Below are 26,574 nucleotides of genomic sequence, written 5' to 3' on the forward strand. Positions count from 1 at the left end.
GCATGTACCAAGTAAGGAGGCCCACTTACGCGAGCCGACGATGAAAAAGTACGACGATGACTTCTCGACGCTCTTACCGGTACTACTTATCAAACAAGGCGTTTTCGTCAAAGGGTATTCAAGTAAGCTTTACAGCCTCGAAAGCAGTATTCCAAAGTCAATCGAATCTACTAGTATAAAGCGTATTACTACGTAATTATACGTGACGTCGAATAAGGTTCAATTCGAAAGGCAAATCTCGTTTTAAGCTTAGCCGGCCTCGAAACACAAAGTCTGATATCGTAATCGCTTATCTCGAGAAGTCTGTTTTATTAGGCTTTTAAGCGTAATTACACCACCGAAGGAAAGCTTTATGATAAAAGTGCTGATTTTCAATACAGAAAGCGGCGGATTACTGTCGTTATATCATTAGTGGTACCCCTTGCACTAAAGCCCTGTCCACGGAAACCTTTAGAACTGCGCTCAGATAGCGTTTATAGATTATTTCGGGCTTATACCAAGTATTATTCTTATCGTGGTTGCGACGCATCGCCTCTCTTTCTTTCAAGTACATATATATATATATATTCGCATAGCCTAAGGAAAAGAAAGAAACAAGAAGAAAGGAAAAGGGAGAGAGAGAAGTCTTGTAGAAACAGAAGCAGACGGATCGGTCAATGTGTTTGTCATATCGTGTCACGGCTTATTAGAGTTTCCCCTGGTTGCTCACTCCCCTGCTCTCGCTTTCGTTACCATTTTTGTTTTGTTTACCTCACTTCGTTTCCCTTCCTTCCCTTTTCAGAAAAGATATTTTGTTTATGTTCTATTTTTTATTGCAGATTGTAGGTTGCATATTACAGATATTGCGGATATTGGGAGAAGAAAAAGAGGTCTAGGAAAAAAAAAAAAAAAAAAAAAAAACCATAATTATACAGTCTTTAACTTTTAAGCTGCAAGGATTGGGAATTGAAGCGAACGTGCCCTCCTGGCGCTGAAAGAAAGACAAGATAAAGCCTGACCTACCTACCTATCCATCTCTATATCCATCTCTCCATCTATACATATATATATATGTAAATCCACCTACAGCCTCGTCCTCTCGCGTTCCCACTACGCAACACGTCCCTTCACCTGCCTCAGCTCGTGGACTCTGAAATCCTTCCACACCGCAATAAACACAAAACACGGCACCAGCATCGCCGTCGCCGCGATGGTCTGGTACCACATACTCTCGCCATAGGCGTAGATGACGGCCTCACGCTCGGGACTGCCCATCGGGTAGCTCAGCTGCACAACCAGGCTGCCATACAGCTCTGCATTCAAGGTTGCGTTGCCCGGCAGCGCGCGGTCGAGCGCGGCCGGAAACTTGTTCGTGTAGATGGACGTGGCAATCGCGGAGCCGATGCCCCCACCGACGGAGTAGAAGAGGGCGATGAGCGCGAGCACCGAGGCGACGCCCTCGTGAGGCGAAGCGGCCATGACGGCCATATCTTCGCATATGACGAGACCCCCGCCACCAAAGGCGATGAAGATCTGCGTCATGACCACGAAGCCGATGTTGTACCGGGGTCGGCGGAGCAGGATCATGAGACCGACGCCGAGGATTTCCAGGCAGAGGTGGGCTATGGCGAGCCATTTGAAGCGCCCGAAGTAGCGGATCATGCCTGCGAGAACGATGCCCCAGAAGCAGGAGCCGATGCTGTAGATGTTGGTGACGTAGCCGGTGTTGGTGACCGAGAGCCCGTGGACCACCTGCAGGTAGTTGTAGAAGGCGTTGTCCCAGAGGTAGAAGGAGATGAAGAGAAAGGCGGCGAGCAGACAGGCGCCGAGTACGGAGCGGTCGACGAGCAGGTGAAAGGGGATGAAGGGTTTGGGGCAGAGGACTTTTTCATACACGGCGAAAGCGACGAGGGACACGCCGCCGACGACGAGCATGGCGATGATCATGCCGTCTTGGTAGCCTTTGGCTTGGTATTTGGATATGGAGATTGGGAGGAGGATTAGAACGAAGCCAGCGATGATCAGGAGGAGCCCGATGACATCGAACTCCCAGAAGTAGTAAGGAACGGCTTGGGCCAAGCTCCTTCCACTGCGCTCCTTCTTGTAGAGGCCCAGTCTGGCAGCCTTGCGCTGGTTCTTCCACAGAAGGGATAGGATGGGAATCGTGATGACCGGGGTGATGATCGTGTAAACGCCATAGCCCCATCGCCAACCGCTGGTCTCCAAGAATGACTGCGCAGCTCTTGGTCCGATGAAGGTGGTGACGATGTACGGCGATGTGGAGAATGCAAAGACCAGGGCTCGATTCTTCAAACTCGAGGTGTCGGCCAAGAACACATCGAGGACAAATGCCATGCCGTTGAAGCCGACCCAGTAGAAGACCTGGGCTGCGGCGTATGTCTCCACGTTCGTGCACGCTGCCATCATTATGAGACCTGTGCCTGTCAGCTTCTCTCCTCACGAAGGGGCGTGGAGTCTGAGTCTAAGTCGGAGTCGAAGTCGGAGCCCTACCAATAGTCGTAATGGCCGTCATGAGCAAGAACCCCTCGGCGCGGCCAACGATGTTGATGAACTTTGCCGTGGGCAGTCTGAGAACACCACCGACAATGCTGGAGACGATCCCGGTAGTTGCAGTCAGGGGGAGGGCGGCAAAGGATGAGGTAACATAGTAACTCAAGTTGAATTGCGTCTGTTGCTGCATGGAGACAACAAAGAAGACCAAGAAGACGCTGGATCGATGGATCCATAGATATTATATCAGCCAAAGTCGCGTAACCCCAATGGATTGAGGACGATCAGGTATAGAGATACAGACAGTACTTACCAGGCGTAGGCGGCGATGAGCTCTTTCTTGGTCCATGTGAGGGTCACTGCCTCGATCTTCTTCACACCGGCTTCCACCTCTGGACTCGGTACCCTCGACAGGTTGTTGCTCTCATCGTCGCTCTGAACAAGGCCTTTCTCTCCGCCGCCTACCTCGGTCCCCGGAAGCTGCTTCTCGCCCGCAAGCTCTATACCCGTCGGAGGTTGCCGTGAATGGGCAGTCCCAGTCCCAACGGCAATCTCTTCCGCAAGCTGCTCGTTACGTTTTCCGAAGTCGAAGAGCCTCATCGTGGCGGTTGGGCGGTGATCGGTGATGGTCTCAGCTGTGAAGTGGGGAAGAGAAGGGAAGGGGAGGGGAGGGATGAAAAGGGAAGAAAGGGGAAGGAAAGGCCTCTGCTTTTGTAGTTGGATACATTAGTAGAAAAATATCGTTAGTGAGATTAGTCACCTGAGTAATATTAGTAACATGACCGAATCTTGATCAGCGTTGGGAGGGGAGGGGAGGTGGTGGATGTGGTGGAGGTGGTGGATGTAATGGATACTTGCTACTCTGGAATTACCTTCAGGCATGTAGCTAGCTGCATAGGGAGGTAAGGTAGGTAGGTATATTACGTCGCCGGCCTGTATGAACGGGCTGTAGGCGGGCTTTAGCATCTCGACACGGACGAGAACAAAGGGACTTGATATGACTGGATGAACACGACGGGACGGGGGGGAGTGCGGGTAGCATCTGATAAGAGTGGGCATCTGATAAGATGTTGGATCTAGTCCCAGCGGATCAGATTAGATTTATAATAGACGGGTTGAATACGCAAGTTCGTTGAGCGTTCAACTGGTTTGGCCCCTCTGGCTTCAAGACTAGACTCGTGCATGACTCGTATGCACGGGAAGATAAGCAATGATGTGCGAGCCTCAAGCAAAACCTAAAGACCTTGGCGCGGCTTGGGGAAAACTCAACTCATGAGTGGACCTGACCAGGGCAGACGTAGCGGTTGCCGCGGAGTTCTCGGATCAGATAACAGGTTTCTGAATCGGACCAAAGCCCAGTTGAAGCCAGTCAAACGCCAGACTCCACTTTACTGGTAGCGTGCATTCCGTAGAAGAAGAAGAAGAAGAAGAAGAAGTAGAAGAAGAAGAAGAAGAAGAGGAGGAAGAAGGAAAAAGAAAGGAAGACAAAAAGAAAGAAAAAAAAAAAAAAAAAAAAAAAAAACCTGTCCATAGTGCAAACCCCATCTTCGACCCTGTAAGATAGGGTAGATAAACAAACAGAATGGACCTGGACCTCGGTACTTAGCCTTGGGTACTACAAGCAAGTCATCGGGACCTCGGCTTCTGCTGCCGCAACCTCGAATGTTCAAGTTCGTAAGCCCTGACGAGCTTTACTGCCCCGGCGTCAGATACCACGCTCCATTCCGACTTCCCTTCTTCTAACAGTCCATCCATCTCCCCTCGGATAGAAACCCACCGTGAAACATCCTCTCCGATCCACGGGAACCGCAGCAATGGCAGCCCCCTCTGGCCCCATCATCACTCCCCTCACCACCCTCCTCAACATCAGACACCCCATCCTCCTCGCCGGCATGGCACGTACCTCCGGCGGGCCCCTCGCAGCAGCCGTCTCCAACGCCGGAGGGCTAGGCTGCATCGGCGGCCTCGGCTACACGCCGCAACAGCTCCGCGAGATCATCCACGACCTCAAGTCTAACCTCTCGTCGCCCTCCCTCTCCTTCGGCGTCGACCTGGCCCTCCCCAAGGTGGGCGAGGGCGCGAGGAAGACGAATCACGATTACACCAAAGGCCAGCTCGATGAGCTGATCACGGTGACGATCGAGGAGGGCGCGAAGCTGTTCATATCAGCCGTGGGTGTCCCGCCGCCGCATGTGGTGAAGCGGCTACACGAGGCCGGAATCCTCATCATGAACATGGTGGGTGCGCCAAAGCACGCGACGAAGGCGCTGGATGCCGGTGTGGATATCGTGTGTGCGCAGGGTGGCGAGGGAGGGGGCCACACGGGAGACATCCCGACCTCTGTTCTGATCCCGGCGGTGGTGGATGTTGCGCGGAAGTACAGGCCAGAGCTGCTAGGAGGGCAGTCGGCCATCGTTGTCGCTGCGGGGGGGATTTACAATGGGAGGAGCCTGGCGGCGAGTTTGATGCAGGGCGCGGCGGGCGTCTGGGTGGGAACTCGATTTGTGGCGAGCACGGAGGCCGGCTGCAGCCAGGCGCATAAGAATGAGGTCGTGAGTGCGCGCTTCGAGGATACCATTCGCACCCTGGTGGTCAGTGGGCGGCCGTTGCGGGCGAAGAGGAATGAATGGACCGATAAGTGGGAGAAGGATCCAGCGAGGATCAAGGAGCTGACGGAGAGTGGAGTGGTGCCCCTGGAGTATGACATGGAGAATGACATTGACGTTGATATTCCGCATTTGATGGGCGTGGTCGCCGGTGTGATTACAAGTATTCAGCCTGCCGGCCAGATTGTGGATGAGATGGTATCCGAGGCGGTGGATATGCTGAAAAAAGGACAGACGTTCTTGGGCGGGCAGAGTAAGCTGTAGATGGTAGCCTTTGTAACTCGAACAATAGTACAATTGCATAGTCTTTGGAACTTCTTGTCATACGATTTCATTATGATTATGCCCAAACGCCCTCTTCACAGCAGCGAGCGCTTCGCATGCATGCGTGTACAACGCCAATCATCTGACGTCCCTAGTAGCCAAGTGCTCTTCAAATATACATAAACCCGCCACGGATCTAGCTGAAATGTGGTAGTCTCGCAGGCACGAAGTCTTCGCTAGCTCGGGTGGTGGAAGCTGTTTCGGACACACTTGTCTGGGCCACGCCATCCGAGCTCGGATAAGATGTCTCGACGAAATCCAGCGTAGAGATGTTTTCGACCTGGGTAGGCTCTACCTTTGCCTCTGATATCGATTCCGTTCGCTCTTCAGAATGATGAAGTCCACGCTCAACAGCCAGCCTCACAGCAGCTTGTCGTTTCATTTCTACTTCCATCTCCTCTTCGTGCCGTACCCTTTCCTCTTCCCTTTGCAAAGCTGATAGCGACGGCGTCTGAACCATCCCTGGGCTTTGTAGATCCGGAGTCTCGGGCAGAGAATTCGAGCTAGCCCGAAGTGTAGACGGCCTCGATTGTGACGACTGGGTAGTTCTGGACATCGTCCTGGATATAGTCCTCGAGCCGGCAGGTCTCTTGTCTCTACTGGCTTTGGTCTTCCCACTGCTCCTGTCATCCGTAATCGTCATCCGTCTCTCTAAAACCATAGCAAATTCATCGCTCAGCGGCACTGCATCGTCTTCTCCGTCACTAGGATAGAGATCACCTCGCGATCGCATAGAATTCGTCGTCTCGCCTGAGCTCGCGGTACCGCTACGACTTCTAGTATGGCCCTTCCGCCGCATTCTTTCATCATCACTATTATCCTCCGAGATAAGCGGCTCTCCTTCCTCATCCCTAAATCCAAACCGTGGCGCCCCTGGATGATCCTGGAGATCTGCTGCACTGGGCTTATATCTCAGTGTTCCCCCGAGCCTGAAAGGTAAACGTCCCAAGAAGCCCAGAGCACTCGTACTCGGTATGACAGTCGGGTCGGGCTCGAGACTCTTCCGTCTGCCTCCTCTAGTACCATAACTCATCCCTCGTTTTCTCCGCGGCGCTTGGTCGGCTCCACCACTTGGCCCGCTATGCGATCCGCTGCCAGCCAGCAACCTACCCAGTTCATCGTTCCCCCACCCTCCTAGTAACCCTCCACTTAAACCGTCATCATCCTGATCCCAATCATCGTAAAAGTCGAAGCTCAACTCCGCCCTACCCCGCGAGCGCCCTCTCTCTCGAATGCGCCGCGCGCGTTCCTCCCGGTCGGGTAGACAGTAACTCGTGCACAGCTCAATGCTATTCGCGATAGATGAGAAGCACGGGTTCAGGTAATTGTGCTGGAAGGTCCAGATTCCCGCGGCGGCCGTCTCGGTAGCCGATTCAGCGTTCTGGGACAATTGGTTCCAGGTCTGTCGGTATCGGGGGTCTTGGAGAGGAGCCATTGCGAATCGAACAATAGTCGCAATAGAACTTCATACACAATAGGAAGATCAAGGATTCCACGGAAGCATGCGATTTTCACCCAGGAGTCGGATATTGGAGATTGGGAATTTCAAGGCTTTGAATCAGTACGTTATATGGGCAGCCACGACATTCTGTGATGGAAAGAATGAGAAGTTGACTGATGATGGTAGATAACTTTGCGATCTGGGAATGGGTTGGGGTTGGACCCGTTCGTGCTAGTGCTTGATGGAGGACCGAGCTTTGTCGCAGAGCCAATCGGCCCATCTTCGGCCTAGCCTCGACTTGAAGCTAGGCCGAGGCTGTTGAAGCTAGGACGAGGCTGTCTGTTTACAGAATACTTTTTTCCCTCCTCCCGATCTTGTCTCTCCTGCAAGCTCAGAAAAATCCATCGGCGCCCTGCAACCATGAACAAACGCGGTCGACTCTTGCGCAAGCAAGAGGAGATACAGGTATCGACGGAGGAGATGACTACCGCCGAGTCAGCAAAAGAGACCAAGAACGGAAATAAGATGATGTGAGTTTCGATCCGTCCTGAGTAGTTCCCTCCGAATGATAGATATTCTAATACGCGCATAGGTCTTTGATTAGGTTGGCCATCCGGGGCTCAAAGAAAGAAGCAGATAATATTGATGTGTAAGTTTGCGCTTTGAGAAGCTGTTTGGATCTAGGACAAGTTGCTGACCTCTCTCGAGTGGACCTATCCTCGAGTCAGGATCTATCCTCGAGTCAGGATCTATCCTTGAGTCGGGATCTATCATTCAGTCGGGGTCTATCCTCGAGTCAGGACCTAAAGAAAGCAAGAGACATATTCCTCAAGAGGTCCGTCTTATGATCTGGGAACATGTCTGCGCCGTCGATCGCCAAACTATCCGAATTGGATTCAGAAGACGCATACACATGACCCCCCCCGCGGCACCACGCATGCGTACTTGTGTCAGTATCTCCCACTTAACTGCACAACCTCTTCTGTTCCAGACTGGGGTAGTAACGAAAGTACAAAGCTGATCCTCCTTTCCGAAAATAGCCTATGCTAAGCGTCAATCGAGAAACAAGAGAAGTCGCATTGAAGTACTACATGTTGGTCAAGAACTACGATCTCCTCCCAATACGCATCAATCTCGACAGAGATACGATATTCATTGAGCACTATCTCTACAAGATGTGTTACGACCTCGGAAAGATCTTCAAAGCGTCCAGTGCTCTATGCAACATCAGGAACTTCGCGTTGGAGTTCACTTACAAGGAGTCTAGAGATCACTGGCAAGCTGCAATAGTTGCTCTTCAATTCGATCCCAATATTCGGCATGTCGTTACAACGCTCTCTCCGGCTCATGAGTATGTGGACCAGGTCAGTGATGACCGGCTGTTCGATAGGTACATTCACCTGATTCAACGCCCTCTCGGCACGGATCGCATCCAAGGCCCTCGGTTTCTCTATTGGGAGACCTGCAGTGTTTGGAAGTTGTGGCTTTATGCCAAGATCCATCCGTCCTGGAGGTTCGAAGCAAAGAAGTTGATGAAGTATATGTTCGACATGAAAAAACAGGGCAAGCTTGACGAGGTCCCGAACTTTGCAACTTTTAGGAATGGAAGACGTGGTTGATGAAGGGTGGCTGGATAGCAGGCGCCTACATGGCAGGCGGCGGGCAGGTGGTATGTTGCCGAAGGGCGTCTTTTCGCAAATGTTCCATGATGGATACGACTTTGTATACTGTAGATACCCCAGGATCAACTGAACGAACGAACGAATAATAATAATAATAATGTACAATATCAACAACGCAAGAGCAAAGATAGCTCGCAGATACCCAGCATTAAAGCATTTCATGGCAAAACGTGTTGCAAAAACCAGGCAATATCGAAGAGCAACGGACCTAGGCACCACCAGCTCAAGCAGAAACCAGCATGTTACACACGTAGGTCGCCAAAACAACCAAAAGTAACCGAGAATCAAGACATCAATAAATCATCAGTACAAATTCAACACAAATTCCTATGCGCCGCGAAGCACAAGCACCGCATGCAGAAACAATATTCAGGCTGGCTGGCATATAGCGGCCCATCCCACCGCGAGAGAGGAATATGCTAGCTTCAATGCACCTGTGTATCGTCTCACCTCTTCAGCATACCTAACCTAGCATGTGAAATTGGAAAAGAGAATGACGGCGGTATGCCCTTCCTCCCTCTCAAGAGAGAGAGAGAGAGAGAGAGAGAGAGAGAGAGATAAAGCAAGGAATGAATAAGGACATTGAAAGCAGTAGATGGAATTAAGAAGGATAGGGTAGGGACCTGAATTTACATAGGAGAGGACCTTGGAGAATGAAAGTGGTGGTCGGACATCGTAGGATAATAGCGAGAGCGCGCAGGTCCACAGAAAGCGCACTGACTATTAGTTGCTAGGATGGTGTTAGTCATGGAGTTGCAGTGCTGCCATATGCTCTCTCTCATTCAAGGATTTGTGCTATGTCATATATACCTCAAGCAATTACCTGACAACCTTCACCATTATTAACATTCAGCGCTCCGCGCAGAAGCTGAAGACCATAAAGAAAGCTGTGCCGAGCACATCGAGTGACGCGATCCATTTGGTAGCGCTATTGATCGATCCAATTACATGCAGGAGCAAACACTTATGTCACAGGCAGGCACGTGGGCCACAACTCTCTGCACCACACAGCTATGTAATACAAGCCCGAGCCCAACCCCGAGACTCCCCAAAGTCCAAAATCGAGCCATCAGTGCTTGATGCCATTGTGGGTAGGTGTGGCGACACCATTGGTAGCAGCAGCAGTGAGGCTTGGCGGGGGAAGCGGCCCGAAAGTCTTTGGTGCGACAAGATGAACAATCTCCTCCTCGGTGTCTTCGTTGTACTCCCCCTCACTCCCCTCGTCACCCTCATCCTCTTCGCCGTCTTCTCCATCCTCACCGTCCTCGTCGTCGTAGTCGTACTCGCTCTCCGTATTCTCCAGATCGCCTTCCGCGTACTCGCCCTCCATGTTGCTTTCTGTCATGGCCGCCATACCGCCTGCCATACCGCGTCCTTGCTTCTGCATCTGGTTGATGATACTGGTCAGCTTGTCGTTCTTCTTGCGTAGCGAGTCCATTTCTAGGTTCGTCTTGGTACGCTCTTCCGCCATCTTGAGGATGTTCTGGTTCGTAAGATCATGCTTCCGCGTCAGGGTCATATTATCTTTTTCAAGACGCTTCGTCTTTTTGGACATCTCCTCCATTTCTTTGCGGAATGTCAGGAATAAATCATTGCTGTTATTGAGCGTGTCCTCCACCTGAGTGAGCGGCATTAGCTCCATACCTCTACACGAGACTGTGACAGATTGCCTGACATGTTGGAAGCGAAAGGGTTGGAAATTTTCACAACGTACTTGCTTGAACTTCTCAACGTAGATGTTGAGTTGATTGCGCAGCTCAGTCTCCGTCTTTGAAAACGTCAGAACTTGTGAGTTGAGGGTGCGTGATCTGGAGACTTCGGCTTCGGCTAGCTTTCTCTCGCGGTCAAATCTTGCCATGTTATACTGAACCTCTAGTTCTTTTGATCGCAAGAGGGAGTGAAAGTGCAGTTCGCGGAGCTCGTATTGGTCAATCAAGGACTTGAACCGTTGCTTGAATCTACACCACATATTAGAATAGTATGCGATCTGTTGGCAGGGCAACTAACAAATCTTCGACTTCGATATTGACAACTTGGGCTTGCGGATAATCCTTTGCTTCCTGGTATTCTGAAAGTTGCCATAGAACCTGCTTAAACTTGTCGTCCCAAGCCGCATGATTATCCTTTTCTGCATCTTGCATAGTCTTGTTCTCGGCCTGTTTCAAGTCAGTATTTCCAAGCGAACCAGGCTCTTCGCAGGATAAGGACAGACCTTAAGGCGATTATTTTCCCGTTGAAGTTCCCGACATAATTTCTCTAATTTCTCCTTCAAGGTAGTAGTTTTGCTCAAGTCCGCCCGCGCATGATCCCTTTCTTTCTGCAATTGATCGCCCCGCTTCTTGTTCTTCTGGTTGTCTCGGTCCAGTCGCTTCATAGACGTGAAAAGCTCGCTGACCCGTCGATGAAGCACATCAATCTTTGCCAAATCATCAGTCTTCGAAGTTAAGTTGTTGAGTTCTCGATTGTATTTTTTTAATTCGCGCTCTGTATCAATGCATTAGCACCGATCTTCAATCGTTGAAAAAATCGCCGGCATAGAGGCTTGAAGTCATCGCTCCGGGAAGATGGACATGATGCCAGCCAGAGCAACAGGGTACTCCAGATTGCGATCGAGAATAGCGCTTAGTGTGGCAAATGTACGATAGGGGAATATGATGCACGCCCCCAGGTATTCAGCATGCGAAAACACTGCTGCGATAGCAAGCTTCCATCCCATCGCATCCAACTGAACAACAGACGCCTTAACGGGAGAGACCAACCGATTTCTGCCTCCTGCTCTTTGTCTCCTGCCGCGTCCGACTCTAGTTGCGAAATCTTCGCGGCGATCAAATTCGAGGCCTCGTTGGGATCCGGCTTCTTCTTCCCAGGCACCTTCTTCCCCGCACTCGACATCGCACTCGTGTCGTGGTGATGATGATGGTGTCCATTCGTGTAGGCTGACTCGGGGTGGGTATGGTTCGCGGTGCTCGACATGCTTCACTCTGTTGTGATTGAGGCGTAAGGAAAGAGAAGGTAAGCAAGGTTACGACGTTCTTGTTCGGCTCAGAGCTGCTGTTTCCTCAGCGCCTTGAGGATTACGGAACGGGAAAGAGATATGTCGCTGGCTTGGCGCAAGGATAGGTCGAATTCTGGTGGTTGTTTGGGCTCATCAAATGGTAGAGGTACTGGTATCGATACTCTGGGCTATAGTTAGACGGGCATTGTGCATTTGGAGGTGAAGCAAAATCGTAGTCCAATCAGGCTAGTGTATTTACTTAGGTACTTAGTGGGGCGGGGACGGGCCGGGATGGTCCGATGCCATGCGACCAAGTCAATGAATGTCCGTAACGTCACAATATATTAATCGCCTTCGACCTACAGTCTCCCTCCTCTTCTCTATCCCACCTCCCCCTTCCCCCCTCTCTGCTTCTCTCCGTGCCAGTCGCCCAGGATGTCGAAGAGCGCATCCACGGCAGCTGCTCGCAGCGTTACGGAGCTTGCCCAGTATCTTCAAGCCGGGCAGAAGCTCCATGGATTCACTCTCATCCGATCCAAACATGTCCCCGAGCTCGAGTTGACGGCCCTCCATCTGCGACACGACAGAACTGACGCAGACTATCTTCATGTTGCCCGGGAGGATAAGAACAATGTATTCTCGATTGGATTCAAGACGAACCCTCCGGACGATACGGGAGTACCGCATATCTTAGAGCATACGACATTATGTGGTAGTCAAAAGTAGACAGCAACCCTTCGCTATCACTGGGCTGTACTAAATCCTCGCAGATATCCTATACGAGACCCTTTTTTCAAGATGCTTCCTAGGACGCTATCAAATTTCATGAACGCTTTCACTGCTTCAGATCACACGTTCTACCCTTTCTCGACGACGAATCAGCAAGACTTCAAGAACCTGATGTCCGTGTACCTCGATGCGACGCTGCATCCTTTGCTAAAAAAGAGCGACTTCATCCAAGAAGGATGGAGGATAGGTCCCGAGAACCCGAAGGCAGCCGAAGCTGGGGATGCTGCTAAACCGGAAAATAGCAAACTAGTCTTCAAGGGCGTCGTCTATAATGAGATGAAGGGTCAAATGTCAGATGCTGGCTACCTATTCTACATCAGATTCCAGGACCACATATTTCCGGCCATCAACAACTCAGGGGGTGATCCACAGAAGATTACTGACTTGACCTACGAACAGCTGAAGACATTCCACGCTGAACACTACCATCCCAGCAACTGCAAGGTTTTTACCTACGGGGATATGCCTCTGGGAGAGCATTTGAAGAGTGTCGATGCCCAACTAAGTGCCTTTAGAAAGATTGAAGGAGATTTTGAGATCCGGAGGCCGATAGACCTGAGCGGTGGACCCCGAGAGGTTACTGTTGCTGGACCTATTGACCCCTTAGTAGACAAGGATATGCAGTACAAAACTTCTACCTCCTGGCTTATGGGGGATGCAATCAACATTGTGGAGACCTTTTCTCTGGGCATCGTGTCTGCTCTCCTGATGGACGGTTACGGTTCGCCGTTGTACCGCAACCTGATCGAGGCTGGTCTTGGCACGGATTGGAGTCCCAACAGTGGTTTCGATACCTCTGGACGGATCGGTATCTTCTCGATTGGTCTCACGGGTGTCAAAGAAGCAGATGTTCCCAAAGTCAAGGAGGCCATTCACAAAACCTTCGAAGAGGCCCACAGGACAGGCTTCGAGCAATCTAAAGTCGAAGGATATCTCCATCAATTGGAAATCAGCCTGAAGCACAAGACTGCAAAGTTCGGTATGGCACTGATGCAGAGGATCAAGCCTCAATGGTTCGAGGGAGTTGACCCGTTCGCGTCTCTGGCTTGGAATGACACGCTTTCAGCATTTAAGGCCGAGCTCGCAAAGGGCGGCTATCTGGAAGGTCTTGTGGAGAAATATCTTCTTAATGACAATACTTTGACATTCACTATGATACCGTCAGCGAATTATGGCGAGGAATTGGCTCAAGAAGAAGCTGCACGTCTCGCAAGCAAGATTGCCGAAGTCGCCGAGAGGGCTGGAGGTGAGGCAGAAGCTCGTGCGCAGTTGGAGAAGCAAGAGCTGGAACTGCTCGTTGAGCAAGGCAAATCGAACACCGAGGATTTGAGCTGTCTCCCGACTGTATATGTCAGGGACATCCCGCGCCAAAAGGAGAAGGTAGAAGTTAAGGAGTCCAGCATCTGCGGCAATGTCAATCACCAACTTCGAGTGGCACCCACAAACGGCCTCACTTATTTCCGGGCTGTCAATAATTTTGAGAATTTACCAGAAGAGCTCAGGGCTTTGATTCCCCTGTTCACCGATGCAATCATGAGGCTGGGTACAAAAGACATGTCAATGGAGCAATTAGAGGACTTAATGAAGTTGAAGACGGGAGGTGTTTCTGCCGCCTACACCTCTTCCTCGTCGCCTCTCGACTTCAGGTCTTCGACTGAGGGTATGGTCTTTGCCGGAACTGTACTGGATCGGAATGTGTCCGATATGTTTGATATACTCCGAAAACTCGTGCTCGATACAGACTTCGACGGTGCTGAAGCCCAGAGTCGAATTCGACAGCTTTTGCAAGGTTCGGCGGACGGCGCAGTGAACAACATCGCATCGTCAGGGCACGTTTATGCCAGAGGCTATGCGGAGGCCGGACTCACGAACTACTTCCGTACGAGGGAGCAAGTGAGTGGATTGTCGCAAGTTAAACTTGTCACTTCTTTGGCGTCCAGATCCGAGTCTGAAGGCCTGGCTGATGTTATCGAGAAGCTGAAGATTATTCAGAAATTGTCATTGAAAAGATCGGGCAATCTCCGCACCGCACTGACATGTGGTTCAGAGAGTGTCTTGTCGAATCAGAAGGCGCTAAATAGATTCTTGACCTCACTGCCAGGAGGCGGGAAAAAGAAAGCGATGGATCCTTCTCCTCCAATTTTCTCCAGAAACACCAAGACATTCTTTCCCCTACCTTACCAGGTGTACTACGGTGCGCTTGCGCTCCCGACGGTATCTTACGTGGATGCAGCCGGTGCGCCTCTCCAAATCCTGTCCCAGCTGCTGACTCACAAGCACCTGCATCACGAAATTCGCGAGAAGGGCGGAGCTTACGGCGGAGGCGCCTATTCTCGTGGACTGGATGGCGTCTTCGGTTTTTACTCATACCGAGACCCGAATCCACTGAACACCATTTCCATTATGCGCAATGCTGGACAGTGGGCTGTGGAGAAGAAATGGACGAAGCGCGACCTCGAGGAGGCCAAACTGTCTGTCTTCCAAACTGTCGATGCGCCTGAATCTGTCAACGCTGAAGGTATGACCCGCTTCATGTCTGGAGTGTCAGACGAGATGTTACAAGAGCGACGAGAGAGACTCCTAGATGTCACGAGAGATCAAGTGCGAGAAGTCGCACAGAAATACATCGTCGATGCCCTTGATAATGATCAAGGCCGCATAGTCTTCCTGGGTGAGAAGCAAACCTGGGTTGATGGCACCTGGGAGACTCGAGACATGAATGTGGCCGCTGCGCCACATGTACCAGAAGTCCTTGACGAGGAGGACGTCAAAGATGCTGCTATGGGCTCGTGAGCATCTCCCGTTGGGCATGTAAATATAATTGTATGATATTGTATTCCACTCACCCCCGGTTGGGCACACAGGGAGGCAGATCGGCTCAAGCGAGCCAATTTCTGACCAAGGCGTTGTCTCGGTTCCACAGGATTACTATGGTGACAAAGGACGTATTCATCGTCGTCCAGTTCGGCGGTCATCTCAGTCCACCTCGGATTTTGTACCTAGCGCTGTAGCGCCGTTTTGCGTCAACGGTCCTGAAGCTGTCACGAAGATTACCTTGTACTAAACTCTGAACGTCAGTCGTGCTATGAGCGCGAGGTTAGTGTCCGAGGTCAAGATGTTCAGATGTCTCTCTGCTTATCAACAGCCGTCTATTTGGAAGATCACACAGAGGCAAGCCAAGTTCGAGCGTACCTTTAACAAGGAGCGGGCTGTCGGTGCCTATATTTACGGTTGGGATCAAAAGTTCGGAGCTTATCGCGAATTGTTTTGCTCTTTGTTGCCTTCTGCACGCCCTAGAGAAATTGCTCTCACAGAAGTGCATTCAATCCTCTCGGCTCACCTTACCCATCTCCTAAAATCCCTTTCCCCCATCCCATTCACCATCGCATTAAAAGGAAAGGAAGAGAAACACGCGCTACGAACAGATATCAACGTCTCCAGCCCTTAATCTCAGTAGCTGGCAGATCACAAGTCATGCCCCCTCGGGGGCTAGCGCAAGAGCAAAAGCCGCAGGTGTACGTGTGTGTGTCCAGTAACCAGGCCTCTTCATCGGGGTTTTGTGTTTCTGGGGCCTCTACGCACCTTGGCTAATTTTCCGTCTTAATTTCAGAGCTGTTGTCCTGAAGGTCTTGGGATGGCGGACTAAAGATGTGAGGACATTGGGGTGGAGAGCTGATTGATTACCCAAGCGCAACAGGATGTATTCCGTACAGAGGTGATATCGCTTGCTCGGTATGTTCTCATTGTGAGTGTGAGAGAGTAGGCACGTATGCAATGCGCTGGATAGGGACGGAATGGGAACGTATGGGAATATACTCCGTCCGGGATATGATCCTATATATGCCGGGGGACCACAATTCTTTACCTGTACGGGGTGCCTCCCATGAGCCTCCAGCCCTCTTTCTCGCGGCAGAGAGAGTCTGGAGAGCCGAAATTGAATCAAGGTGGCCTTTTCAAGAGATTTTCCTTTACCGGCGATTCTGAACGAGCCTCCTCTTATTTCGACCACCACGCCGACTACTATTTATACCTAACGGGCATCCGATTGAAAGACTAGGAGGATTTGCGATAAAAGGGGAACGGGTGTGAGAGATGGGAAGGGGTTTAGGAAGATCGACGATATTGCGCTTTCGAAAAGGCCACCTGGCTGACTCCGGCTCAGCCTCGAATTGCTTGCTATAACTTGCTATACGAGTTCTTCCTTCGATATAAGTTCTTCCTTCGATATACTTCTCTTACTGCGATCCATCCTATCCGCAAAGGAAGGGCTTATACCAGAGTAGCTGCGCTGCACCAATTTGAAAATGCTTCCAAGGGCTGTATAAGGATTGCGATACCGCGGCGTCAGAAACCCGGATCATCTAAATAAGAGCTCTTCCCCCTTCGAAGTTTGTACTTTCTATGAGGTAGTACTTTGTATGTAAGACTTTCGCTTAGCACATCACCGTACCTCATAAGAGGTCTCAAGGCGGCAAGCAAAGCCAGCTAATCGCCACGACGTTACTCGGTTTTTCCAGCAGTCTGAGCCACGGAAAAAGAGGGTGAGTGAGTGTGCCAGGAGAAAGCAACCAACGGGAGAGCTGAGATCTTGCAATAAATGGAGAAATTACCGCCAAAATGGCTTCACTTCTCTTCCCGTGGCTCAGACTTCTGGGAAAAGCGAGTAATAAATGCTGCTGCTGCTGCTGCTACTACTACTACTACCCTACATATACCTCGGTATATCTCTAGGTATGGATACGATGGCCTGTTCTGCCAAGGGACCTAGGTATCAATCTGATGGAATGTATTTATATATATATGTTTCTTTCTTTATTTATTTATGTAGTTATACATTTATACATCTATAAATTTATACATCTATACATTTATACATCTATACATCTATACATCTATACATCTATACATCTATACATCTATACATCTATACATCTATACATCTATACATCTATACATCTATACATTTATATTGTCCTATATTGGGAGAGCTTCTGCAGGTCTCGCTTGCTGAAGATGCTTTTACGGAGTACTACCGGTATTACTACCTAGAAACGGGGCCCTTCTACTCCGCAGAAACCCTAAAGTATTGCATTGGGCATTGTTACCTCTAAGCGAGAGGTTACTCCGTACCGGTACGTCATGTCATATCTTGTTACATACCGAGTTTAGAAATTCAGGTACCTGAGAAACAACGGCGTGAATATTGGTTGATGGATTTCCACTATTTTAAAAAAAAAAACCCCCCTTGGTTTCTTGTTCATTATAAAGTAACACCGCATCGCATTCGCATCCAGACTCGCATACGTTGCAGTTAAATCTATTATTAAGGATTATTTAATAAATTCAGGCCTTATGGAGTACACTGCGTTATTTTCTATCAACAACTTAAACAGTTACAAGGGTGTTCATGGTTTCGGCTAAACCCTAAATCAGCTCCCGGTAGCGTCCGTACACCACTTTAAAAATTTCAACGCCGCCGCCTTCTTGATCATCCTTAATTGCAACTCCGTCGTCGATTTACAACCGCAGTTTCCAAACTCTTCAAGACTTCAACTCTTCCACTTCAACCTCAAGATTTATTTTGGTCTCACACTACTCGACCAAAATATAGCTCCTCACAAATCAATCCTCGGATCTGGTATGTGCCGCGCTCCTCCCGCCTCCTCTTTTCACACAATGCGGGCAGCTTTTGAGCCATTTCATAGAGGCGGAGAAATAGATACCTAGCTAATACTCCTAAACCTCAGACACGTCGATCCCACAAATCAACTCCCTCCCCTGACTGCCTTTGGTCAACTCAAAGGCGTCCCTCTACACCACGGCTCCCGCAGCCGCAACTCTGGTTTCTGATCAAGATTACTCGCTACGAGCCAACCGCCACATCATCAACACCCTCCCTCCTCCTTCTGCTGCAGGCCACCGCTAAGCAGCTTGAGCGCATTTTGTTCGATTCGTCGTACACCCCCGTTCCGTTCCCAAATTCTCAGCTGCCGCATAGGACGGGTTTAGAGGTTCTTCCTCTCGTCGAGGAAGAGTCAAGCCGAGCTCGTCAGATCAGTGCTGGATCTGATCGATACAGACCTCCCTAAAACCTCTCAACCATCATAGTTAGTTGCCACCGTTGCACGGCACAACCAAAGAATAGCTGGCTGACTGCACATGATGACAGCCGAATTCAAATACACAACCCTCGACTCTTTTACGAGGATATGTCCCCTTCCGCCATCGAAAACTTTGAAACCAAAACAAATCTCACGAATAACCACTCGTATTACGAGAACATCAAGAGCGTCTTCGCTGAGCAGAACAATCATGGCGTGAACAATCCCAAGAAACTTATCGGCGATTCTCTGAAGGAGCGGCTCGAGAATGTTGATCACAATGCCTGCGACCCTGGCGATGAAGACGCCTTCTTCATAGCCGATCTCGGCGAAGTTTACAGACAGCACATGCGCTGGAAGTTGAATCTGCCAAGAGTTAAGCCGTTCTATGGTTAGCATCACGCTCCAATCTCACTTATACCGCATACGCTAACAACCATCAGCGGTCAAATGTAACCCCGACCCTCGTGTCATTGAGCTCTTAGCCGCCCTCGGCACGGGCTTTGATTGCGCTTCCAAGGCAGAGATTGAGCAAGTCATTAAGGCGGACGTTGATCCAAGCCGTATCATATATGCCCAGCCATGCAAGACCAACTCCTATGTTCGCTACGCAGCCAGCCACAACGTCAAGAAGATGACTTTTGACAATGCCGATGAGCTTTACAAAATCAAGAAGCTCTATCCCGGAGCCGAGCTCTTTCTCCGCATCTCTACCGACGATTCCTCTAGCTTATGCCGCTTGAGTCTCAAGTTTGGAGCCGCCATGGACACCACGGACGGTCTCCTTGCACTCGCAAAGGAACTTCACCTCAACGTGGTAGGAGTCAGCTTCCACGTTGGCTCTGGCGCCTCCGACCCTATCGCCTACTTGAAAGCCGTCCAAGATGCCCGCCTGGTCTTTGACCAAGCCTCCGTGCACGGATTTTCCCTTCACACCCTCGACATAGGCGGTGGTTTCGTCAGCGAGACCTTTGAAGCTATGGCTAGCGTCCTCCGCTCCGCCTTGGATGAGTACATGCCCAGTCACATCTCCATCATCGGCGAGCCAGGCCGCTACTACGTCTCGTCCGCATTTACGCTCGCCTGCCACATCATTGCCCGCCGCACCATCGAGATGCCGACCGGCGAGAAGAGCTACATGATCTACCTCAATGATGGCCTATACGGTAACTTCTCCTCCATCATGTTCGACCATCAGAAGCCTCAGGCACAAGTCCTCCGTACCGGCAACCAGACCCTCTTCAACAATGTCGCTGCGCAGGAATCCGTCAACGGAACTGAGTACTCGATCTGGGGACCAACTTGTGACGGCATTGATCGTATCTCTGAGAGCATCCGCTTTGATCACACGCTGGATGTTGGTGACTGGCTTTACTTTGAGGAGATGGGCGCGTATACCAAGTGCTCTGCTACACGCTTCAACGGCTTCAGCGACGCGCATGAGGTTGTTTATGTGGCTAGCGAGCCGGGCGCGAGAGCGTTGCTGGGCATGAACTGATTCGTTGGAGGATTGTGTCTTTTTTGCTTAGTGTCTGTGTTTCTCGAATAGAAATAGTTTTTACGCGTTGCTTTTGATCGAAGAAAAAATCTCATTCTGGAGGTTGCGCTTGGCGAGATAGGCTTGGAAGGTAATCGATGGATTTGCTAATTAGTTGTTCTGGGCCTGGGCATACTTTGGACGGTCGCCGAGACAAGGTATCTTTTAGATTTCTTTCATCAATGAAATATCCTCGTCTGACCTAAATTATATCCCCGATCGAACATGGTACACTGACCACATTGTTCCGAGCGTGACATTCCCCGTCAAATTTAGTAATTGGGTTCAATATTCGAATTGGAAAAAAAAAAAAAAAAAAACAGTGGACTAGGTAAGCGTTACCTGGAGCACTATCGATATGTTTGTTTGTTTGTTGGCCTGTTTGTTATGTTATTGAGGTGAGGTCTACCTAGACGACTCGGTACCTGAGGAGGGAGGAAGAAGGCTGTGCTTGCTTGCCTGGTTGATATGTATGTATGTATGTATGTATGTATGTATCTACGTATCTACGTAAGCAGCCCATCTAATCCAATCTAGGACTCGGGTCGTGTTTCGAAGATCGAAGTTCGAAGAAAGAGAGAACGAGCATAGCGAAAGACTTCTTCTGCATTGTCTGTCTGTCTGTCTGCTTGCCTGTCTGTCTCTCTGTCGGTGTCTCTTTATCAAGGATCAGTCGCGCGGAGAGATGAGATTTCTCCGTGTTCTGGAAAAGCAGATGTTGCTGTGCGGTGCGAAATTGGATTGCATGCAAGCAAGTAAGCAGGATTTGCTGTCTGCTATATGTATATATATATATATATGTGTGTGTGTGTGTGTGTGTGTGTGTGTGTGTGTGTGTGACTTGTCCACTGGTTGGTCCCTGGGGGAGATATATTGTGTAGTATATATAGTATGGGCTTGGTAATTATTTGTAGTCTGTCCGGAGAGAGAGAGAGAGAGAGAGGCTTTGTGGTTTTAGGAGCGAGTTGAATGAGATGAGACATGCGTGATGTGAATAGTGAGGGCAAGATGTGCTGCCTCGAGCTCCCGCTTGGGCTGGAGAGGGAGTTGTAAGAGGAGAGATACACGCATGGAAGGAAGCAAGAACAGAAGCGAAACAATATGTAGGTAGGAGAAAGCAGGGCACCAGCAAGCATGCGGACTGGGGATGGATGATTTGTATTTTATCTCTATTCGGTGCTCCTTCGGAGTCACCCCGAATTCATCAGTCGGTCTTCAACAGCACGTACATTCGCCTCTGCTCTTCTTACTTCACGGAACTGACCCAGTCATGCCTCCCTCCCCTCAACCTGTCGCCGTGGGCCCTTCCCCACCAGGTATCAACTGTTGTATTGTATGTTAGCACATCATCTCTCAAACGGTCTGGTGAGAAGACGTGCCATGCAGATGTTATTCCCATTCAACAGGATCTTGGAGAGCTTGGTGTGGTTGCCAGAGTAGTCGCTGTGCCTCTCGAATTAGCCCATGTCTCGCAGCATACATCTCTCACCCCCTCTTGGGGTGACGGGGGGACTTACAATTCAGTCACATCCTCGAGAACCATATCTGAATGTATCGTTAGTAAAAAGCTGCCGTATTGAAAAGGAGGAATTTCGATAGACATACTGACGTAATCATCGAAACCGAGAAGAGTGCCGCTGAATTCTGGTCATGGAGTCAGCTGATTTCCGAGGAAGTTCAGAAGTAGATCAACATAGGCCTAGCGTACCCTTGTCGCCTTTCATGACAACCCAGATCTTGGATCCGACGCATTTATCTATTAACTCTATCGAGGGATCTCATCTCAGTATGTGATCTGATTTGATTTGCGAGATATAGAGCACCTGGGCGGGGACAAACCGAGGGGCAGTAATTGCGATGCCATATTGGACTGTGTGAAGAGGCTTGAACTCTGTAAGTGTGCTGAAGGATGTGGTGCACGCTTTCGTAGCTAGGAAGACTGAAAAGATCAATCAGAGCACGTGATAGGATATCTGAGACGCAACTTCAAAGAGACACTCGTCAAGACTCGGCGGCAATATTTTAAGAATATTATGTTTAACTCTGTCCCATCAGCTCGCTGGGTTTGTTTGTGATTGTTGGTATATAGACATCGCTAATACCTTTGTCGAAGCTCTCATGATTCAAGATTTCTCGGTGGCGGCACGGACTCTTGCCGCTCAACGCGTTCGATTGGCCTTGCACGTCGCGTCGGCCTGTCCCTCGACACAGACTCGCAGCGGACTCGCAAGACCCGCGGTATGCTCCTTGAGAATCATGGGGCACTCTCGTTGGGAAAGACCCTTCGACGACCGATCATGACTACTGTGAGGGACTTGGAGCACCAGGGACCTTCTGCGACTTTAACGCGTCTTGTTACGCATACGATGAGAGCGATGGGCTCGAAGATGCAGGGAAGAAGGGTGCTGTAAGTTCTCCCGAGATTTCCGCAAAGTATATTTTTACCAATGTCTATACTGGAGCTTGTAGGCTTACGATATTGTTGGACAGGTCGAATGCAGCTCGTTCGAACACCACTCCCTCGACCCCTTCACCGCAACCACAGGCTCGGACCTGGGACCCGAATAATGCCATTGTGTTCAGCGGAAGATGGACCCCAAAGGATGGCATCGTATTTAGATCAGCGGCTGGGCCATCAAGGTCCTTGAGTACATCTGCCATGGAGAAGATCGAGCAGGACCATCTCCTACATTCGCACGCCGAGGATAATTATGTAATGGCACCTGCCAGCACTTCTTTACTGGATGACTGTCAGTCGTGCACTAAACCCAAAGCTTTGGCGACAGTCTCGTCAACAGTACATGTCGCGAAAGCAAAGAGCAAAGCCGTGGGGGTCGCAGAGGCGATGTCTACAAATAAGTCTACAAGGTCGGGAGATGCCTTCAAGAAATTGAAAGCTGGGACTGCGGTAGAGTTGAGTGAGACCGCTGAATTGCAGAGAAGTAATGTCTGCGAAAGCCCGGAGTACCCCAACGATCTCGACGAGGCCAGCGCGAAGGACTTAAGCGTTCTGATAGATTTCAAGGAGCCAAAAGATTACGAGCCAGAACCAGAGGATCCCAAGTACAACGAGCCTCACGAAACTACTACCGCTTACAAAATGGACCCTGAGCTCTTTCGCCAAGCCAAAGATGCCAAACCCTCTTCGAAGGAATCGTACTGGTCATACGCTCTCTACCGTGGCCCAGAAATGGTCAACGGAAGATATGACAGCCCCAGAGTTCATTACTGCAAAAGCCTCCAAACCTCGGAAAAGGCCCTGAAGGAACATTTCACAGACGCAAAAGTCATCGGTTTCGACATCGAGTGGAAGGAGAAAGGATTGAGAACTGCTAGAGATCAGGTTTCACTAGTACAGATAGCGAGCGAGTCGCGAATTGCGCTGATGCACGTGGCGGCATTTCCGGTCAAGGACGGAGTGAGGAAGGATCTTGTCCCTCCTACGCTAAAGAAAATCATGGAGGATCCCTCGATTATCAAAGTTGGAGTTGCGATCAAAGGCGACTGCACACGCGTAAAGAGATGGCTAGGCATTGACTCACGGAGTCTTATCGAGCTCAGTCATCTCTACAAACTAGTGAAGTTCTCCCGGAGCAAGGAATTCGCATCTATCAACCGCACTCTGGTATCGCTTGCTACGCAGACGAAAGAGCACTTGCATCTTCCAATGTTCAAAGGAGAGGTGAGAATCAGCGATTGGCGTCAACCTCTGACGATGGAACAAGTTCAGTATGCGGCCAGCGATTCTTACGCAGGGCTTCAGCTATATCACACCTTGGAGATGAAAAGGGAAATGCTAAGCCCCACGCCCCCGAGGCCGCATTTTGCGGAATTGGGGTTGGCCATTCGCTTTAATGATGGCTTGGAAATCCCGAGCGGGGACGATGCAGAGGATGTCGTTGTTGACGTAGACGCGAAGAAGGAAAAGGTGAAGAGGAAATATACCAGTAAGGCGGCTGCAAAAGATTTTGGCAGTTTTGAGGCAAAGGAAAGTGATAAGATGAGCGAGGCCACGCTCGCTACTGGGGATCATGGCAAGTAGGATGGTGGTGGTGTCGATGTCTTGTACCCGGTCTTGAAGAATGACTAGAAGAGGGTCGGTCGCCACGGGCAGCTTGATGGCAGATGGGAGAGCCGTCGCCTGAAAACGGCTCCGGAGTACTTCTCGGTACTTCTTAATAGCTGCTCTCAGAGGATTATGAAGGCTTTGCATAAGCCGGGGGTACTCGCCATGATAGCCTACCCCACCAGCAAAGTAGTAGCCCGGCACTGCAGTCGAAGAAACACGAGAGTATTGGGAGGATTGGAGTGGACATGATGAGGATTGGGTTTGATGAGGATTGGAAGTTGTCTAGGAGGATACCGTTAGACTTGGGCTGTTCATAGTGATGGCGTTTCGGTTAGAATGGATGATGACTGACGACATACATTGCATTGGATCATTCGAACGTCTCTAACTTTGATGTTGTTTTGTTCCCTCTCCGACTCGCTAACCACGCACTAACTACATGCCTTACATCCCTGTCGCAGATCCGCGCTAGTGGATAAGCCTATCTCGGTGTAAAATAAAAATTCTTGAAGCTGTACCGAATTGCGCAACGACAACTTCAAGCTTATCGCAACCATGGACAATGCCAACTTCATTCCGATCGGCGAGGGCAGGACTGCTGAAAATTCCGGCCCTATTCATGAAGAGCCGAAGGAAAAGGAAACCGAATGGGGGCCGGAAATCATTGGAAAGACGCCAGGTAATATGGCCGACATGACCTTTGCAGCACGGTTCTTCTCTTTTCTGAAATTGACCCATTCGAATAGCGGAGAGGAAAGCAATTGCCCGCGATATCCGATTGAAGCTCCGCAAGGAGAGGAAACAGGCCAAGTCTGCGGCTAAGGCCGCGAGGAAGGTCAATGGACTCCTTCACAGAGAATTGGTGAGCGGCTTTTCTGCTTCATCCACAAGAGCGCAATTGACAGTCATCATAGAGCAAGAATACGGAGAAGTACAACAAGAATAAAGATCTCAATAAGCAGCGAGCTATAGATGTCGAGCGCCTGAAGATCCGTGACGCAGCTGTCCGACAAGTTGAGCGTCTAGCAGCCATCCACGACCCGAGCGGCAAGACGTTCAATGTTGGTGAGATCATAACATTACCAGGCGGGATCATCAAGACAAAGGAGGCACTTCGAAAAGCCGCTGAGGCAGCCGAGCAGAAGGAGAGAGAGGAAGCAGGGAGGAAAGCAGCCGAACTGCGGTACAAGAATGCCGAATTAGCTGTCAAGTTGGAGGCCGAAGAAGCCCAAAAGGCCGCTGAAGAAGGACGACCCGTACCGACCAGATTCCCGGCTAAGGAAGCCCTGAAGGAAATGAAGCGGCCGAAACGGATTAGCAAAAAAAAGCTCCAGAGACAGGAGATGCTGAAGAGGCTCCAGGAAACCCCGCCGAAACCAATCATTCCTGCGGGAATCAGCTTACCCGAGGGAGAGGAAAACATGCTCGCGCTGTGGGATATTCCGGACACGGACATCATGAAGCGCCTGCGTGAGCAGAAGAAGCAGAAGATCTTGGCCCGGAAGGATCTTAAGAAAATTAAGAAGGAGGCTAAGAAGCTGAAGAAGGAGCTCAAAATCAGGAAGAGGCAAGCCGAAAAAGAAGGAATCGTGTTTGATAAGGCGAAGGCGAGGAAGGAGATTCTGGCTGAGCAGGCTGCTCTTCAAGCGCAGATGGCTGACGCCAGAGCCTCGCGTGCTGGAACCAAGTCGGATGATGATGCTAAGATTGAGCAGGGTGAAGAGGACAAAGTAGTGGTCCCAGAGAAGCCTCCAGCGAACTTGCAGAAACTTGACCCTGGACTGGTTGAGAAAGCTGCCGAGATCGAGAGAGCACACGAGGCGAAGAAGCTTGCTGAGAGGGCGAAGAGGAGACAAGAGCGCAGAGAGAAGCAAACTGAAGTAGAGGGGAAGGCAGAGGCTGATGCTAAGAATGCCAAGAAGGCAAGGAAGGCTGCCAGAAAGGCGGCTAGGCTAGAAACTGCTGAGAGTAGCGGAGGCGACTCATCTTCGAAGAAGCGTAAGCGAGACGAGGCTGAAGATGATGGGGGGATGGAAGCTGCGCAGGAGGTCAAGGGGGATAAGTCACATAAGAAGAAAAAGTCCAAGTCTGAGAGGGCAGTCCAGGAACCTGAGGTCGACAAAGTAGAGATTGAGACTGAGACTGATAGCAAGAAGCGGGAGAAGAAGGCGAAGCGTGAAGCAAAGGCACTCCAGGCAGCAGAGGAGGAGGCATCTCGAGAAATGACCGAGGCAAATCCACCAAAAAAGGACAAGAAGTCCAAGAAGGGGAGCGGCGACGGAGATAAGCCAAGTCACGGCGCAGAGCAATGGCATCCGGAAGCTTTGAGTGGTGATGCAGCGCGGAAAGACAAGTTCCTTCGCCTCTTGGGTGCTGGCAAGGAGGCGAGCAAGGCGACGGAGAAAGAGGGCAAGAAGAGCACGAAGCGTCCCGAAGTCGACATTGATAAGATAGCCGCGGACCTGGAGCGTCAATTCGAGGCAGGGACTAAGATGAAGCACGATGGTGGTGGAAAGAGACGTGGATTGGGCTCGTAGAGT

The 26,574-nt window shown here is 50.4% G+C and overlaps 10 protein-coding genes across 10 annotated transcripts; 6 read left to right on the forward strand and 4 right to left on the reverse strand.

Moving 5' to 3' along the window:
- Window positions 1-1,089: 1,089 nt before the first annotated feature.
- Window positions 1,090-3,090, reverse strand: L3040_007878 (uncharacterized protein; the record flags this gene model as incomplete). Its single annotated transcript, XM_007295626.2, has 3 exons — window positions 1,090-2,414; window positions 2,491-2,708; window positions 2,804-3,090. 3 exons carry the CDS (start codon window positions 3,088-3,090, stop codon window positions 1,090-1,092), a joined length of 1,830 nt encoding a protein of 609 aa, XP_007295688.2.
- Window positions 3,091-4,304: 1,214 nt separating this feature from the next.
- L3040_007879 (uncharacterized protein) lies at window positions 4,305-5,360 on the forward strand (the record flags this gene model as incomplete). Its single annotated transcript, XM_007295625.1, has 1 exon — window positions 4,305-5,360. One exon carries the CDS (start codon window positions 4,305-4,307, stop codon window positions 5,358-5,360), a length of 1,056 nt encoding a protein of 351 aa, XP_007295687.1.
- A 196-nt stretch (window positions 5,361-5,556) lies between these two features.
- Window positions 5,557-6,855, reverse strand: L3040_007880 (uncharacterized protein; the record flags this gene model as incomplete). Its single annotated transcript, XM_007295624.1, has 1 exon — window positions 5,557-6,855. One exon carries the CDS (start codon window positions 6,853-6,855, stop codon window positions 5,557-5,559), a length of 1,299 nt encoding a protein of 432 aa, XP_007295686.1.
- A 426-nt stretch (window positions 6,856-7,281) lies between these two features.
- On the forward strand, window positions 7,282-8,480 carry L3040_007881 (uncharacterized protein; the record flags this gene model as incomplete). The annotated part of the gene is made up of 4 exons (XM_007295623.1): window positions 7,282-7,391; window positions 7,454-7,510; window positions 7,570-7,810; window positions 7,902-8,480. The coding sequence occupies 4 exons, from the start codon at window positions 7,282-7,284 to the stop codon at window positions 8,478-8,480; spliced, it is 987 nt and encodes a 328-aa protein (XP_007295685.1).
- Window positions 8,481-9,612: 1,132 nt separating this feature from the next.
- On the reverse strand, window positions 9,613-11,516 carry L3040_007882 (uncharacterized protein; the record flags this gene model as incomplete). The annotated part of the gene is made up of 5 exons (XM_007295622.1): window positions 9,613-10,161; window positions 10,258-10,501; window positions 10,551-10,699; window positions 10,756-11,027; window positions 11,303-11,516. The coding sequence occupies 5 exons, from the start codon at window positions 11,514-11,516 to the stop codon at window positions 9,613-9,615; spliced, it is 1,428 nt and encodes a 475-aa protein (XP_007295684.1).
- Window positions 11,517-11,973: 457 nt separating this feature from the next.
- On the forward strand, window positions 11,974-15,120 carry L3040_007883 (uncharacterized protein; the record flags this gene model as incomplete). Its single annotated transcript, XM_007295621.2, has 2 exons — window positions 11,974-12,260; window positions 12,309-15,120. The coding sequence occupies 2 exons, from the start codon at window positions 11,974-11,976 to the stop codon at window positions 15,118-15,120; spliced, it is 3,099 nt and encodes a 1,032-aa protein (XP_007295683.2).
- A 2,559-nt stretch (window positions 15,121-17,679) lies between these two features.
- L3040_007884 (uncharacterized protein) lies at window positions 17,680-19,926 on the forward strand (the record flags this gene model as incomplete). Its single annotated transcript, XM_007295619.2, has 5 exons — window positions 17,680-17,719; window positions 17,771-17,965; window positions 18,407-18,434; window positions 18,497-18,819; window positions 18,872-19,926. 5 exons carry the CDS (start codon window positions 17,680-17,682, stop codon window positions 19,924-19,926), a joined length of 1,641 nt encoding a protein of 546 aa, XP_007295681.2.
- Window positions 19,927-21,249: 1,323 nt separating this feature from the next.
- Window positions 21,250-21,829, reverse strand: L3040_007885 (uncharacterized protein; the record flags this gene model as incomplete). The annotated part of the gene is made up of 6 exons (XM_007295618.2): window positions 21,250-21,288; window positions 21,345-21,408; window positions 21,483-21,510; window positions 21,571-21,609; window positions 21,674-21,730; window positions 21,805-21,829. 6 exons carry the CDS (start codon window positions 21,827-21,829, stop codon window positions 21,250-21,252), a joined length of 252 nt encoding a protein of 83 aa, XP_007295680.2.
- A 376-nt stretch (window positions 21,830-22,205) lies between these two features.
- On the forward strand, window positions 22,206-24,007 carry L3040_007886 (uncharacterized protein; the record flags this gene model as incomplete). Its single annotated transcript, XM_066154743.1, has 2 exons — window positions 22,206-22,372; window positions 22,456-24,007. 2 exons carry the CDS (start codon window positions 22,206-22,208, stop codon window positions 24,005-24,007), a joined length of 1,719 nt encoding a protein of 572 aa, XP_066010643.1.
- A 582-nt stretch (window positions 24,008-24,589) lies between these two features.
- Window positions 24,590-26,571, forward strand: L3040_007887 (uncharacterized protein; the record flags this gene model as incomplete). The annotated part of the gene is made up of 3 exons (XM_007295617.2): window positions 24,590-24,713; window positions 24,781-24,896; window positions 24,949-26,571. 3 exons carry the CDS (start codon window positions 24,590-24,592, stop codon window positions 26,569-26,571), a joined length of 1,863 nt encoding a protein of 620 aa, XP_007295679.2.
- Between the last annotated feature and the right edge of the window lie 3 nt (window positions 26,572-26,574).

Source organism: Drepanopeziza brunnea, assembly GCF_022702325.1.
Source record: "Drepanopeziza brunnea f. sp. 'multigermtubi' strain 214-2 chromosome Unknown ctg14, whole genome shotgun sequence".
Taxonomy (NCBI): Eukaryota; Fungi; Ascomycota; class Leotiomycetes; order Helotiales; family Drepanopezizaceae; genus Drepanopeziza; species Drepanopeziza brunnea.